The 15,249-nt window shown below is 41.6% G+C and overlaps 1 protein-coding gene and 1 long non-coding RNA gene across 2 annotated transcripts in view; both read right to left on the bottom strand.

Moving 5' to 3' along the window:
- Positions 1-1,357: 1,357 nt before the first annotated feature.
- On the bottom strand, positions 1,358-6,600 carry LOC130171150 (uncharacterized). Its single transcript, XR_008828087.1, has 3 exons — positions 6,487-6,600; positions 5,238-5,549; positions 1,358-4,067 (listed from the first exon to the last, which is right to left on the bottom strand). It is a non-coding gene; the product is annotated as an uncharacterized LOC130171150 (long non-coding RNA).
- Positions 6,601-7,409: 809 nt separating this feature from the next.
- The window catches only part of sema6bb (sema domain, transmembrane domain (TM), and cytoplasmic domain, (semaphorin) 6Bb), a 120,739-nt gene continuing 112,899 nt past the window's right edge, over positions 7,410-15,249 (bottom strand). Inside the window, exon 17 of the mRNA XM_056378142.1 lies at positions 7,410-13,801. Coding sequence (XP_056234117.1) covers positions 12,894-13,801 — 908 coding nt within the window. The 3' untranslated portion in view covers positions 7,410-12,893. The remainder of the gene's footprint in view (positions 13,802-15,249) is intronic.

Here is a 15,249-nt window from a genome sequence, read left to right as displayed (position 1 = left end):
ATATTCTATTTCCAGAGGAAGATAACAGAATCTGAAGATTGAAAATGTTCACTTCAAGCTGTTCAACTAGATTTAGGCATCAAATGCACAGAATTAAAAAAAAGTGCAAAACAGGTGTGCACCTGTCTGATGAGAGTATTTATGTCCAGAAGTGTACTATACTGAGAATGAAAGATATAATGAAACTAGGTGATCAAATTCTGTCCAAAGAGCAGTTTGGGATATTTCAACCCTCTACTCAAGCACTCTACGAATTATCTGAGGCTGCTGAAATTTCACACAAGGTCTGATAGCCGTAATCTCTTAAAAATACCTAAAATGGACGAAGTGAAAGCATGGGTGTTTGTGGTAGTAAGTGGGGTTCTTGTGGGCCAGCTCGCTGAGGTGGTGAGCATGTGAAGTCGGTTCCTCTTTCTCTTAGTGAATGTACTTTCATTCCATGATTTTCTTCTTCAACTCAAGGAGTTCCAACTTCACAATATCACTGTATAAGCCCACCGGATGCATACCTTGCTCTAACTCAGTCTTATCTCGATTCCCTTTGGGTATTACTTCATGCTGAAATTTTGTGGAAGTGAGACGAGCCCAAGCACAGAGGGCAAAAAATACCCACAGCATTACACACCATAATACACTGAAAGGATGAATTGTTTTGCTTACAGCTCTCATACTGCACCCTGCAGTAATAAAAACATATTTTTTTTCAAGCATTTCTTTGCAATGGTGTGAGGAAAAGAGAACAACACATCATCACCCAGACCCCAGTGGTTTTCGTGTTCATGAAGATGTTTGTTGTCTACACTGTCTGTACAGGATGCAGCTGTACACCCTGCTGACTTGCCAATTAGAACGACACATTTGCTCACGCACCCTGCTGATTTTCCAATTACACCTACACAGCCACATATGCTGCTGACTGCAATTAAGGCCCATATACGTGCTCTCTGTGACTCACAGATGTGCATATCATGTATGACTGGTGGGGGTTACGGCTCAGAATTATACAGCAGTCAAATTCAATTTAGAAGTCAGTCAAAAATAAAGATGGAAAGATGTGTTAAGATGACAAATAATGAGATGTAAAAGATATAGTAGTAGGATTTGTGAAGCTATGCGGCACTTCCAAGTAGACAGTGGTTTTTTTGTGTTCATCCCTAGCCCTGCAGTTAGAAAAAAGTGAATTAAACATGTGGTCAGCTAAGGTTAACTACAGAGCTTACTTGCTGCAGTGAACTGAACTGAACTGACCTATTTACTCAGCCCCTCCTGTACCTCTAAATACAAGGTTGTTTGTTGCTGCACAGAAAATAACAAAGAATGCAGAGTTGTCACAGATTAACACACGAATAACAACATGTTGAGATACTGGACCTTGAGTTTTAATTCTATTTACAGAGACACCGCTCTAAACACTCACCATACCACATCACCTCTAAATTACATCGAAAAAAAAGAGTATGACCTCATGTGTGACTGTCTCTCTTAGCTGGGGGAACAAGTTTGAAGCCCCGTCAACACTCAGTCCTGTAATAGCTGTTGGGTAGTTGTCCTCACAGGGCTCACCATGTGGACAGACTGATTGGGGACTTTCCCCACAGAGACCTTAATAAGAATCATTAATTACATAAGGTTTTCTTGCCATACCACCAGCTAATGTGTAATATTACTGACATGTCCTCAAAACTGAAGAATTCCCAGTTGGTAAAAAGCTCAACATTTTTACAAGTCTTCCAGTCTATGTTAGTAACAGTTACTCCTTTAAATGTAAGCAATAATGAGCCATAAACTCCTTCCCTTCTGCTTTGTACGTCTCCCTACATGTCCACCTGGGGGCTCTCTGCTCCCACTCAAACTACCAAATTAGATTTTATGGACCTGTCTATTAACACATCCAGCTCCTCTGAATTTTCCCTCCCTCTCGCTCTCTCCCTCTCTTTTGTAATTTTTTCTCCCACATGGTTCTTATTTCATTATCTCCCTCTTATTACTGTGCTTTTCTCCTCTCATATCCACATGTGATTCTCAGTTATTATACATTCCAGGCATTTACTGTGAATTATTTAAAACATTTTGGAATAAAGTGTGAAAAATGCCAAAAAATTGTGAAAAGGTGCTTTAAATTGGTTTGATTTGATCTGCCACTGAGTCCAGCTAGCTATAAAGCTGGAGGAGAGAAAAGGACAAAAATGTAATAATTAAATTTAGCCTTATGGATCTAAGTAGTCCCCCCCCAGAGGCTTACACTGCCCCTTGGTGGTCAAGATTGTTGTTGCAAAGCACCTGCAATATTTTTTCTTGTCAGTGGAAAAACAACCTCTTCTCTACTAGGACATACTCCTGTCTTCACTACATACAGTGTGTTACAGATGTTGGCCCAGCAGCATCTGACTCAAAACTATGTAAGAAATCATTGTTCTCTTATAGGAAAGACTTCTCTTGGCCTATAATGATGATTTTCATTGTGTGATAAATATTGTCTGATTCACGGGCAGATAAAGTTGATACAAACAATGCCAGAAAAGACATAGAGTCTTTTACATTACTATCAGGTGTATCTCATTTGCCACATCCACAAAGCTAGGTTTTTAGTGTGTGTGTGTCAGTCAAAGGGTGTGTGTGTGTGTGTGTGTGTGTAGGCCATGAGGTACTTGTCGATGTAACATTCGGGGCTGAGAGTTAACATTTGACATCTTGACGCCTTTTTTTCTCATTTGGTCTGGGTCAACAGTGACACATTTCATATATCATAACTGTATACTATAGGCAGGGTAATTGGTCAAAATCGACTCTTTGGGATTCAGAAGAAGAGATCAAAATGTGAGTCATAACATCGTGTGTTATTCAACATAAATTTGGTTTTTAGCCATGCGAGCAGTGTGGCTCTACAGATGGCAACATCAGTCTGTAAGTCAGTCCAAAATGTTGGTGCAGACTGAAATATCTTTACAACTACTAGATGGACAGCCATGACATTTTCTACAAACATGGCTCTCAGACAAAAGCCCAATGACTTTTGTTATCCAGCCTTTTCCTCTAGTGCCACCCTGAGGTTGACAGTTGTTGTGTTGAGTGAAATCTCTCAACAACTGTTGGATGGATCAACATAAAATTTGGCACACACAGCCATGTTCCCCTCGGGGTGAATTACAATCACTTTGATGATTCCCTGACTTTTTATTTAGCGCCATCTTCAGGTCAAAATTTCAGTTTGTCCAATCCTTGGCTTTATGTTGCCATCCAAACAGGCTCAACTAAGACTGGAGCGACGTGGTTACTATTACCTGCTTCAAATCAAAAAGGTATCATTGTCATTGTGAGAACATGCTGATGTAAAGCAACAGTGTGGCTGTAGATTCTTAGTCTTGTTAAATTATCTCTTTAATTATAAAGAGCAAACTAAGTACAAGATGAATGGAAAGAGTATACCTAGCCGAATAAAAGTGGGTACGTGGAGTCCAAATATTGAGTTGGTGAGATGGATGAGAGCTGGCATTATGTGGAGCTCAGCTGTGGAGTAGGGAGTCAAATCAAGGAGAGTACCCACTGGCACTGTTTCAGCCTCATCATTAATCAGATTCATCATAATGCGAGAGAGAGAGAGAGAGAGAAAGAGAGAGAGAGACAGAGAGAGAGAGAGAGAGAAAGTGAATGTGTGTGTGTGTGTGTGTGGAGGGGGCTCAGGGAGGGATAGATAGATAGATAGATAGATAGATAGATAGTCACATACATTCGCTCATACTTTCTCACAGATCTAATAGGACATGGGCAAGGTGTAAACAAGCTATAAATTATCCCAAAGCTGGCACATGCAGTCACCTTAAATCTGCAGAGGAGAATAAACAACGATGCCACTCCTGTGGAATTGGAAGCACAGTGTGGGACACAGTGGCCACCCTCCCCATCTTCTTCCTCCCTCTTCCATTCTTCCTATCACTCGAGTACTGCAGCACTAGAGGGCTTCAGTCCTATAAAACACCAGCGAATGAGAGCCCCTGACAGGTCCTCACGGTCCTCCACCACTCAACAGATGTGAAATGGCCTGATAGGCTCCCCAGAGAGATGAAGAGCTGGATGGGGAGGAGAGGGGGAGGCAGAGGAGCAGGAGTGCAGTGAGGAGGGGAGGAGGGTCAAGAAAAAGGGTGATGTAAATGTCTATCTACATAAGGCAATATGAACAGACAGGAAAATGACAATTCCTCTCACTGATTTACATTATTTTATGATTGTTTTACTGAATATGTAGAAGTCTTGCTACAGACTTAAGGTATTTTTATTTTTTTTTTTGCAATAATCTTCTAATGGAGCAACTGCACCTTCTAGTGAAGACTGATGGTACTACTCTACATACCGGCTCACTATGCATCTTTGACTTATAATACCGCTCAGTGCACTGTGTGTGGTAGATGAAGGTATAATTCATTTTCATTAATTACATGTTTTTTTATAGGGTGTTATTTTTTTTCTAAAAGAGTATATATCAGCTAATCTCACAACATGAAAAAATAACAGGTTACAATGATGGACTGTATACTTTTCGTTGAATCATACGGATAGCTTTTAAATGTTTTTTTTTTTGCTCGTTAGTGTAGTGTCAAGAGTAGTGTGTTTTCAAAATGGGTTTGTACAGGATTTTGCAGTTGCTTTTCAGGGCAGCCAGTTTGTTAGCCTGTGTGAACTTCAGGCCTGGATTAAGACTGCAGAAGGCCCTGGGCACAAAATCTTAGGCCCCCCGCTCTCCACATATGTGCAATCCAGGTTTTGAATTATAGGTTCTCAGGGAAGGCTACTATCTGTTGTAAACACCTGTAGCTAATACAGGATTTAAACTGACAGGTCTGATCACCACCTGAAGGACAATATCAACACCTGTAGATATTCTTTCATACAGGATTTACAATACAGTACATGATTGAAACGATACTTTCCAGCCAGTAGCAACAATATTAACATATTAGCCTACAATGTATAGCTGAATGGCATATACAAGCACATTCTGCCCCACCTCCAACTTCTATGACTCAGATTCTTCCATCAACGTCACACACACACACACACAGTCACTGATTCATACTGCTCCGCTTGGTCGACCTATTGCAAATAATAATATATGTAACCTGTATCATACAGGAATTCCACCATATCAAACATCCTGGCATAGAGATGCAATGATACAATAGCCAAAAAATTAAATCAGGATAGTCCATAATGTGTGAATAATAATATGAGGGAAATCCTACCTCATGCGATGGCCTTTCTCCTCGAAAACTCCTCCACCACATGATTAAAGGTCTCTGATGAGTTCTGATTCCATCTTCAGTATTGATAAGAGTTCAAGCGTTGTTGACTCATCTTTGTTCTCAGTTCATTTTTAATTCTCGTTATGTGGGATGAATGAGCGGTCCTCTTTCCAGTTTGTCACTGACAAAGTGAGAAATGTCTTCAAGGCTACATAAGTACATGTTAAGGAAGGCGGACTGCAGGCCAAGTTCCAACATGGTATTCAGCATCTTTGATGGTGACTCCTCTTGTTCCCACATGGACGATCTGAACTGTATACAAGTATATATTGTTAGTATTTTCCTTTCTAAGCTATTTTCAAATGCTAGCAAGCCAACATTTGAAAAAAATAAAAAAGTCACGATAGATGCCATGTTTTTCCGAATTTCAGTTTTGCTGATATCCTTTTTTTTTTTTTGCCTTTCTCTTTGCTGCTCCAAGGTTTGTTTTCCATGATGTGTGTTATAGTCCAAACAGTATCTTAGTTTAACTAAAACTGTCATATAAATGTAGTAGAGTAGAAAGTACAATATTTCCCTCTGAAGTGTAGTGGAGTGGAAGTACAAAGCGACATAAAATGCAAATACTCAAGTAGGTAGTACTTATCTCGAAATTATACTTAAATACAGTGCAGTAGTAATGGTACTTCATAATTTTTTTACCACTGCTATAATATTTAGCCTTCAGCAGATGGATTTTAATATTGTTAAATTACACAATCAGGGAAAACTCCTGAATGAAAACAAAGTGAGGACTATTATAAAAGCTAATAACAAAAAGGTAAGAGAAACCACACAGACCAAACCACAGCCACAGCCACACGAAAGACTATTAAAATGAAATAGTAAATTATTTTGATGTCCAAATATATATCTACAAAAACTAATCCTCCATTGTCTCACTAATCACGACTGAGCACCAGTGTTTACTAAAATTAGGTATATATGACATTTGGTATTGGTAACGAAATGTCAGGCCAACATTGGAAATGAAAGGACACACTATCAGCTAGCTAACATTAGCTAGCTAACATTAGCTAGCTAACATTAGTTAGCTAGCTAAACTGTAACTTAAGGCAAAAGTTACAAACTGGCTAACATTGTTGTTCATCTGTAGATACTTGACACTACGTATTTCAAAAATTCTGTAGGTAAGAAAATAAAGTGTATCAAACAAGCTAGATAGTTAGCTACTGCTATTTACATTTACCTTCAGGTGCATTCACAACGTACGGGAGCATGTCGCGAGCCGAGGCAGGCAGGTGAGACATTCAACCAAGGTTGAGAAATGGTATGGTCCACTTTAGGGGTGTCTAAAATCGTATTACAGGATTCTTCCAGGCATGAATGTGGGGTATATATTGTAATATTTACAATTACAGTTATAAATGTTTCAACATCCCGAGATGTTGTTTTTATGTCTTTCGGGGGGTCCAAGTCTTAATCAGCCTTAATCAAGGGGATAATAAAGGAATTCTGCATTCATTGGTTCATACTCAAACACACGCACACGATTATTTGATTTGATTATAAAATTTAAAAATTATACATCTACTCCTCTTAACTGATTTACAAGACACATAATTCAACTTAAATAACATGATGTATTATTATAGATTAAAGGTCCTGCATACCTGTCCACTCTGCATAAAAAATACTTTTACTTTTGTTACTTTTAAGAACATTTTGCTGATATGTACTTTTACTCAAATAGATTTTTTAATGTAAGACTTTTACATTTGACATTCTTCCACCACTGTGCAACCCTCTTAACTGATTTACAAGACACATAATTCAACTTAAATAACATGTATTATTATAGATTAAAGGTCCTGCATACCTGTCCACTCTGCATAAAAAATACTTTTACTTTTGTTACTTTTAAGAACATTTTGCTGATATGTACTTTTACTCATGTAGAATTTTTAATGTAAGACGTTTATCTGAATTGTTCTTCCACCACTGTGCAACTCTGTGACTTAACAGGTAACAGGGCAGTCTTTTGCCAAATTAACACATTTCACGTTGTAATAATCAGTGTGTGATTTTTTCAAATGCTAATATTAAATTATGAATTAATTAAATCAACTGAGGAAGTCAAACACTGTGTAGTCAATAAACACAACTTAGAGGTCAATGTCTGAGTGGTTTATTAGAATAAGAAAGTTGACATAGAGCAAAGTCTCCATGCGGAGTGACAGGCAGAGCTCAGGACAATGTGGAGAATGGTGAACAACTGCTTGGGTGTGTTTGTGTATGTGTGTTTGTGTTTAATATGTGTGTGTTCTGTGCAGTTGTTGGAAGGTGCATGCACGTGTTGCTTTTTGCGTGACGACAAACAGATTTCTTTGCGGACACAAGCACACACACTTGCATGTACTGTACAAATTCACACGTCGCTACTTCTGTACACACACAGAGGCTGTGTCGTCATGCAGCTACTGCACTTTAATTACATGTAAGCATCAAGGTTATGTACACGTAGTAGGAACATGTGTTGTCATCTGATGACACTGTGCCCCGAGGTACCCGGGGCGATGGTGGGGGCCAGCCTCTGGTGAGAGCCACAGGACGGCGGGTCCTTCACAGTAGCAGGAGACTCCACTCTACAGGAGAGAAGTCTCTTTTTGAACCCCAGTCTGTATGAGTTCATTCACTCCTCTTCTTCCTCCTTTCAGATTCAGCATCCAAACAGGACACAATAGCTCAGTGCTGATCATAGCACTAATCCACTGTCACTGTCAATATAATAACAATAATGATAGTCATCAAGTTCGTCTTCATTGTCGTCATCAAATCCGGCACACCAGAGAATTGAAATTGAAATCATATACAATAATATCCCATATAATTTCAAACCAAATATCTACCACAGAAACAAACGATAGAAAAAACAAACTTGACAAAAATGATCAGTGCTGACTAAATACATCTACAATTTTACAAAAATGCAAATGTTGATTTTGTTTTCGCCTTTTTGTGCTTTTTCCTCTCCTATGTATTGGCTTGGAAGGGAGCAGGTTCATGTCACTGCTCCTCACTGTGATGGTGGATTTAATACAAGTTAGCCTCCGTTTCTGGACTCTTTCTAGGGCACAGAGCACAGACAGTACAGTACAGGAGCACTGCAGGGCAAGATGGCAGTTATTGGCTGGGGGGCATCTCATCACTGGGCCACATGGCATAAACAACCCCAAAACAGAAAGGCATGGTCTCTTCAGACTCAAACACAACCTGATAAATAATGACATACACAGACAGACTGGGTCATGAGGGCTGGGTGGGAATTTCAAGTGTGTTTATGACAATATGTGCACTGAAGAGATAAAGAGGGAGCGTGTGTGTGTGTGTGTGTGTGTGTGTGTGTGTTGTGTGTGTGTGTGTGTGTGTGTGTAGAACTGGAGGCAATATGTGCTACAAAAAAAAAGGCAAACAATAATTTCTAAGGAAAAAAAAGCAATTTACCGTATGACAGGCTTTGAGAATGTCCAACAAAATTGTAACACATTAAGGATTGGATATGAAATAAAGCAGGATTTTGTAAATTTTTTTGATTCCTGTTTCTGTCACCAACTCATTAAATTAACTAGCTAACCTTTTAATAGTGACAAAGAGGACGAAAGCACAGCCTGGGTAGAGATATTACTTGAGTGTGTGTGTGTGTGTGTGTGTGTGTGTGCAGAGAGATAGTGCAGCTGTAGTGAGAGGAGGAGTGGGAATGACATGAAGTATGTAAAAAAGAGGGAGGATGATGGCTTTAATAAACAGACTGACCTTCATGAGGTTACATCTGAGTTCTTTAGCTGCCCCAAAATGTTGAACTAAGGTAATCGAATTATGCAGTCAGTAAGATAACATCATGTACGGTACCTTTCCCAGAACCAGTCATTGTTGGCCTATTTCAAGCGTGAGGTCTATTTCTGATTTTAATTCAATTGCATCCCGCATTTGGTTAAAGGGCCCTGCAGAGATTGTGTGTATGCATGCATGCATGTGTACGTGTATGTGTGTGCGCGCGTGTGTGTGTGGCTGTTGGTTAGCGGAGGGGTAAAGAGCTGGTTGAACGTGCACCTCCCTCTCAGGGCTGATGTGTCTGTAGTAATCTTCTCAGGGGCTCATCAGGCCATTAGAGGGCCGGGAATGTACTTTGCCTAATCAAGCATGTTTAGTGAAACACCAGAGGAGATGCAGAGCGAGGACACGGCTGGATGGGTACGGCAGCCAAGACAGAGAGGTCTCATTCATATACACACACACACACACACACACACACACACACACACACACACACACACACTGACAGACAGACAGGCATGCAGAACTCAGGCCACGGCAGAGATGGTAGACGAGGAGAGAGATAAAGAGAGGCAGAGATGAGGGGCTGGGCTGCTGGAAAGCTCAGTATCCTCAATACTAATGACCTGTTTCAGGGTGGAATGTATAAAGAATACACTGTACTAATGTGGAGAGGCGGTAATGCAGTAACATCATGTTCGTCCGCCTGACCTCCTCCTCTGTCCTTGCTTTAATAAATCTCTTACACTGGCTCGTCTCATGCACCACATCAGACTCTTGGCTGTCTCATTTTTTAGGGCTGGGTATCAAATCTCAGTGGCAAAAATGTCAGCTGGTATCAAAAACCTGATCTGAGTTACAAGCTTGTTTACCTTTTCTTTGATCAGACAGTTCTTGATTTACATAAATTTACATTAAGCATTAAATTCACATTAAATTTACACTGCGTTTAGACAGTGTTTAGACAAGTCATTGCTTTGGCTTTTGGTAAATGGAAAAAGTATTTTGTAGAAAAACAAGATTCAATTTCTCAAAATAATGTATTGTCACTATTGTACCCAGCCTACGTATTTTCACATTAAGCATGCAATAACTGAAGAACTGTTTTTGACTACTTGGGGGCAAAAGTTTTCAAGACAACACTGACATATTATCACCACATAAGGCTAATGTGTTAGCTTAAAGTTGTCTATTTACACATCCAATAGATACAGAGCAATAATATCATTCATTTGGAGTCATGTCTGTGTCCACCCTGTGAATGTGAGTCCAATATTTATGTTTCTTTTAGCTCCGTTTTTGGTCTCTACCAACTCCTGTGGCAAATGCCTGGATGTTTAGCTGCTAAATGCTCCAACGTGTTCACTAGCTCGTCGTTAACTTTGACTGTTGTTTGTTGCTAGGCAGGTGGCATAGATTTTTCTTAAGTATTTTTCTTGAAAACAGCTGCCTGCTGTGGCTGAAAACGACACTGATTACAGCTGAACCAAAACAATTCCGTTATGGGTCGGAAAATCAAAACAATAAGCGAAAAGACCCTATGAAGCAACACAATGTTTCTTAAATTCAAAATAGAGATTTGTGGAAAAATATGCATCTTCTGAACATATTTTTAATTATGATGTCAAAAATTGAAAGGCATCATAGTATATTGGCACTAGTTTTATAAAAGTTTTAAGCAATACTGAGCCCTCGGTTTTATACACTGTGATATTTTATCATGTGGGCAGTGTCTACCATCTGACCCCAAATTCCCTTCAGCACAGCCCATCATCTCCATTTTATCTGCACGTCTTTGTGCACTGTATAATGGTTTAAGTATACTGTATAGCATGTAATGCTCCCACGCAGGGCTCTGACACTGTTAGCACAGATTTGTGAATGTCAGGCAAAGGGTTGTAGCACAACATTAATGGCTCAACAGAGAAAAGAATGGGGTTGGAGAAAAAAGGAAGGGTGAGAATGAGAGTATATGTGATCAAAGCTTTTTTTTTTTTTGCACTCAATATGAGCAACACATTAATGGATACAAGCCCTAAGAGACTCACACACACAAGCCGACAGACAGACACACACAAAAAGACCATGGTGACCCAGATGAACTAAGACTATCTCTGGATCTACATCTGAATCAAGAACAGATTAGAACACACAAAAACAGAAAACATAAAAGACAACGGAGTGAAAGAGTAACTCCATACCCAAGTATACCCATGCCCATCTGTTTTCTTGATCCTGCTTTTGTTGGGAAACACACTGAAAGGCAGAAAGGGATAAAGCCACAAGGGATGACCATTGTGACAGTTAGCAGTGCCCCAACCCTGGCCTCAGCCCCAGCTTCAGCCCTCAGCTCCTCCCTGTCCTGGCAAGTGGGTGAAGCATAAGAGATGCCCGGGCCTGGTTGGTACATCTCACATGACGGATGGGGCTGCTGTCCTCCTCATTGATATTCTGCTATGCTGCGGTGCTGGGCTAGGTCCCTGACTCTTAACGGCTATTTGTTGCAGCAGTCTCCTCCTGCTTCTGGGGCACAAAGAGGCTCAGTGTCGGGCAGAAGAGGCTGAATGGAGGTCCCAAGCGGCCAGGCCTCACAGCCTCAGTCAGACAGCCAGACAGCCACAGCTCACATTCCCCCCTTCAAATGGACTGCGGAGCCCAGGGAGGCCTCAGGTCAGGTCAGACAGACCCAAGCATACTGAGAGGCAGCGAGGGAGAGAAGAATGGAGGGGAGATATTGTTCCTTTTCCCAGCGCTCTGCTCTTTCTGACGTCCCTAAACTTTACTGTTCTTTGCTGAGAAAACAGTGATATTATAAAAAATATCAAATTAAATTGGCTTTTTTCTTCATCATTATATGTTTCTTGCTTATTATTGCTCTCTTTCACTTCATCAAGGCTCTGTCCAGTGCTGCTTCTGAGGTACTGGGAATCACAAAAATTACACTCAGCCCTTCACTAGACACTGGTCAACCATCCAAACCTCTGATTGGTAAACACATAAGAGAGACACATAATACAATCCATTTATCTCTCTGTGATTGTTTATAAAAAAAGGAAAATAATGTTAACACCAACCTTCTCCTTACAGATACTTCATTATATAGTTATTCTTCACAGTTAAGACAGGACACTGGTTGGGGTTGTTGTGGCCACACTCATTCACACAATCAAACGCACACACAGATACACACTGCATGATCGATCGAGAGTAACTGCCCTCTGGCACGGCTACAACAGTTTTTGTCTCATCTGAAATCCAAAGTAAAGCACATTGTTGTCTGCTGGATGCCACTGACACAAAAAACAAACAAACAAAAGCAGAAACAAAGTTTCACACTCAAAGAAGAATCCATGGTTTCAAAACGGTGAACAAAATGATGGAGGGAGACCTTTCACATTTGGCGCTGCAAGCGAAATTGTCTTTTTTTTTTTTTTTTTAAATCTCCACTCTGTCCTTTTGAGAAGATTCCCCTTCCTTTGCACCCCTCCCTGTACCTTACTGTTTGTCCTGTGGTGTCAAAGTCACTCTCTGTGGGTCGTACCACTAACAGAGCAGAGGGGTGCACCTCAGATTAAGAGCAGAGGAACAGAGATGTGAGGAGAGTGTTCTCCTCTTTTTCAACTCTCTCTTTGTTTCTTTTCTCTCTGTCTCTCTCTTCAGTCAGCTGAATGACGTCATTGAACATTGAATGACAGTGAGAGAGGACAGAAAGGGTATAGTTGGACCGGGACAGTGACTCTGAGGGGTTGATTTATTCCAGTTTACTGTTGAAGGGAATGGGTTTTCAGAGAGAGTTTGGTGTCAGGGCTCACGTACTTCACCTCACTGGCCACTGGGGGTGCGCTCTCCCATGTTCTTCCCTAGAAGATGGCTGAAGTCAGCCAGTTCTCCCAGCCCTCGAGGCCCATGCATGTCTGGCCTGATGAGGCCCTGGCGCTGGGAGTGATAGGGTGCTCCATTGTTGCTGTTGTAGTTGAGCGCCTCATGACTCCAGCGAGGCTCCCCATAGTCCATGTGGGGAGTGGGAGCAGAAACCACCCTCCGTCGGTCAGGAGAGTCCTGTGGCGTGGCGGGGTAGATGTATTCTCCCGCTGAGTTCCTCAGGGTGCCGCTGGGACGGCTGCCACCATGCTCCCCTCTCTGCGTGGCTAGGATCAGGTAGCGCTGGCGCTCTGTGTGCGGGGGTAGCACAACCTCTCCTGGGTCCTCTATCCGGACCATCCCTCCACCCCCTCCACCTCCATGAAGGAACTTGGAGCTCAGGTAGATGACAGAGTTGTTGGGGCACGGAGTCCCCACAGCAGTGAGGAAGGTCTGGCTCTGGTCCCAGTCGGTGTCCGGGAGACGCATGGCCCGTTTCTGCTGCAACGGGGTCTGCTCTGGGGTAGGCAGCAATCCTGGGTCCATCTCTCCTTTAGGCCAGCCGTTGGGTGTTACAAAGGGGTTGTCTGCCTGCGAACGACGCCTCTCGCCACCGCTGGTTCTTGTTACGCTCATCACTGACCCACTGCGGCCCTGACCCAGCATGCTCTGCTCTTTGTCACTTTTGCGGCGAGCGCCGTTAGCACCAGAGCTACGGGAGTGGCGGTGGCGGTGACTCATGATCCAGCAGACAGTCAGGCCTGAGAGGATGGCTCCTGTTGCGAAGGCTGAAACAGCAGACACCACCAGCAGGTTTACTGACACTAGGCCGTCAGGCTCCTCAATGAAACTCTCTTGGAGCAGCATTCCTGCAAAGAGAGAAATAAAATCATACACAAAAAGAAGGCCATCAGTCACCTGGTGGAACCATCTATAAAGCACCAGTATTTCCTGTATTAAATGTGGGAGTTAACAAATGGCAAGACAAAATGGCCTATTTTCTCTCTCCACTCTGTGGGTGGGAACGGTTGTATGCTTTCCAGCCAAGGTAGCTCTGGCTAATTGCCTTCATTACATAAAGTGGATGGTGATTTTAATAGCTGTAATAACTGTCTTCCTGATTGAGAATAGCTCTCAACCCTAACATGTTTCACAACATTAGCTTTATGGGGAGAGATGCCAAGTCTGGCAATAATAGTGAGTAATAATTTAAAGTTTTCATACCATGACAATCTGCTATACTTCCCATTTATTGTTGTGCACCAACACCTGAACTTGCATGCTGTGAATTAACGATATATGTACTCCATTTTGCTCAAATAACTGCAAGTGCAAAGATGAACACAAGAAACTGCATTCAAGGAAGGGTGTTGTATCATCAACACCATGAATTTCTGTATTTCTTTGGTATAAGAACATGTCATGAACTCCCTGGGAGAGAACTGTTTATGAATTATTGAAGATATGAATTCAGCTAGACCACAGCACGGGCTGCCATGGATCAATTAGGAAAATGCCAGAAGAGAAGTTGTTCTTTGCTGCGTGAGCTCCTGGGACCAACACCAACGAATACAATGAAATTGTGCCAAGGGAAGCAGATTGGAGAAAAGCAGATGAAGGAAAAAGGAGGTTGTTACAGAGAGAGAGAGAGAGAGAAGTTGCCTAAAGCAAACTCGAACATTTGGGGCCTTAGACAAACATAGTAATAGTTGTTAAATTACAACACCAATAGCAGCAGAGGGAGGACTGTCTCCACAAGGACAGCAAAATAAATCCTTTCTCACAGAAAATAAATGGATGTCATTAAAAGACATTGGGAGCCACTTACTCACTTGCACACAGCACATAAAAGGAGCAGGACAAAGGACGGGAGGAAGAATGAACATACAGAGAACAGCAACGTTTCCTTTTAAACAAACATACTTTTATTGTCTGACAAATTCATTTTTAATGGGGACAAATGGGGCCGGTTGTGGTGCAAATACTCCAGTATGAGACAGCCTGGTGGTTAATTAATGTGGCCTGTGGCTTTGTATAATGATGTGATACTCTACACATTGACATTAAGCTGGGGAATGGCAGCTCAAACCATGTGAGAGACTGCTGAACTGCTGTGCTGAGCCGGAGGTGCTCTTGTACACATTAAAGGGGAGGTTCACCCAAAAACACAGTAACTGTTCCTACTCCCACAGGGTAATTCATCCATATAGTGTTGAGTAATTTTTCTGTTCGGGCATATTTGATATTGGTTTGCATCGGTGAACACAAAAAATACACTTTCATAGCTCTACAGTAACAACTCTTTCCAAATACGATG

This window comes from Seriola aureovittata, chromosome 6 (assembly GCF_021018895.1).
Source record: "Seriola aureovittata isolate HTS-2021-v1 ecotype China chromosome 6, ASM2101889v1, whole genome shotgun sequence".
NCBI classification, from domain to species: Eukaryota; Metazoa; Chordata; class Actinopteri; order Carangiformes; family Carangidae; genus Seriola; species Seriola aureovittata.
The sequence above is the reverse complement of the archived record's forward strand: the minus strand, read 5'-3'. Positions and strand labels throughout refer to the sequence as shown.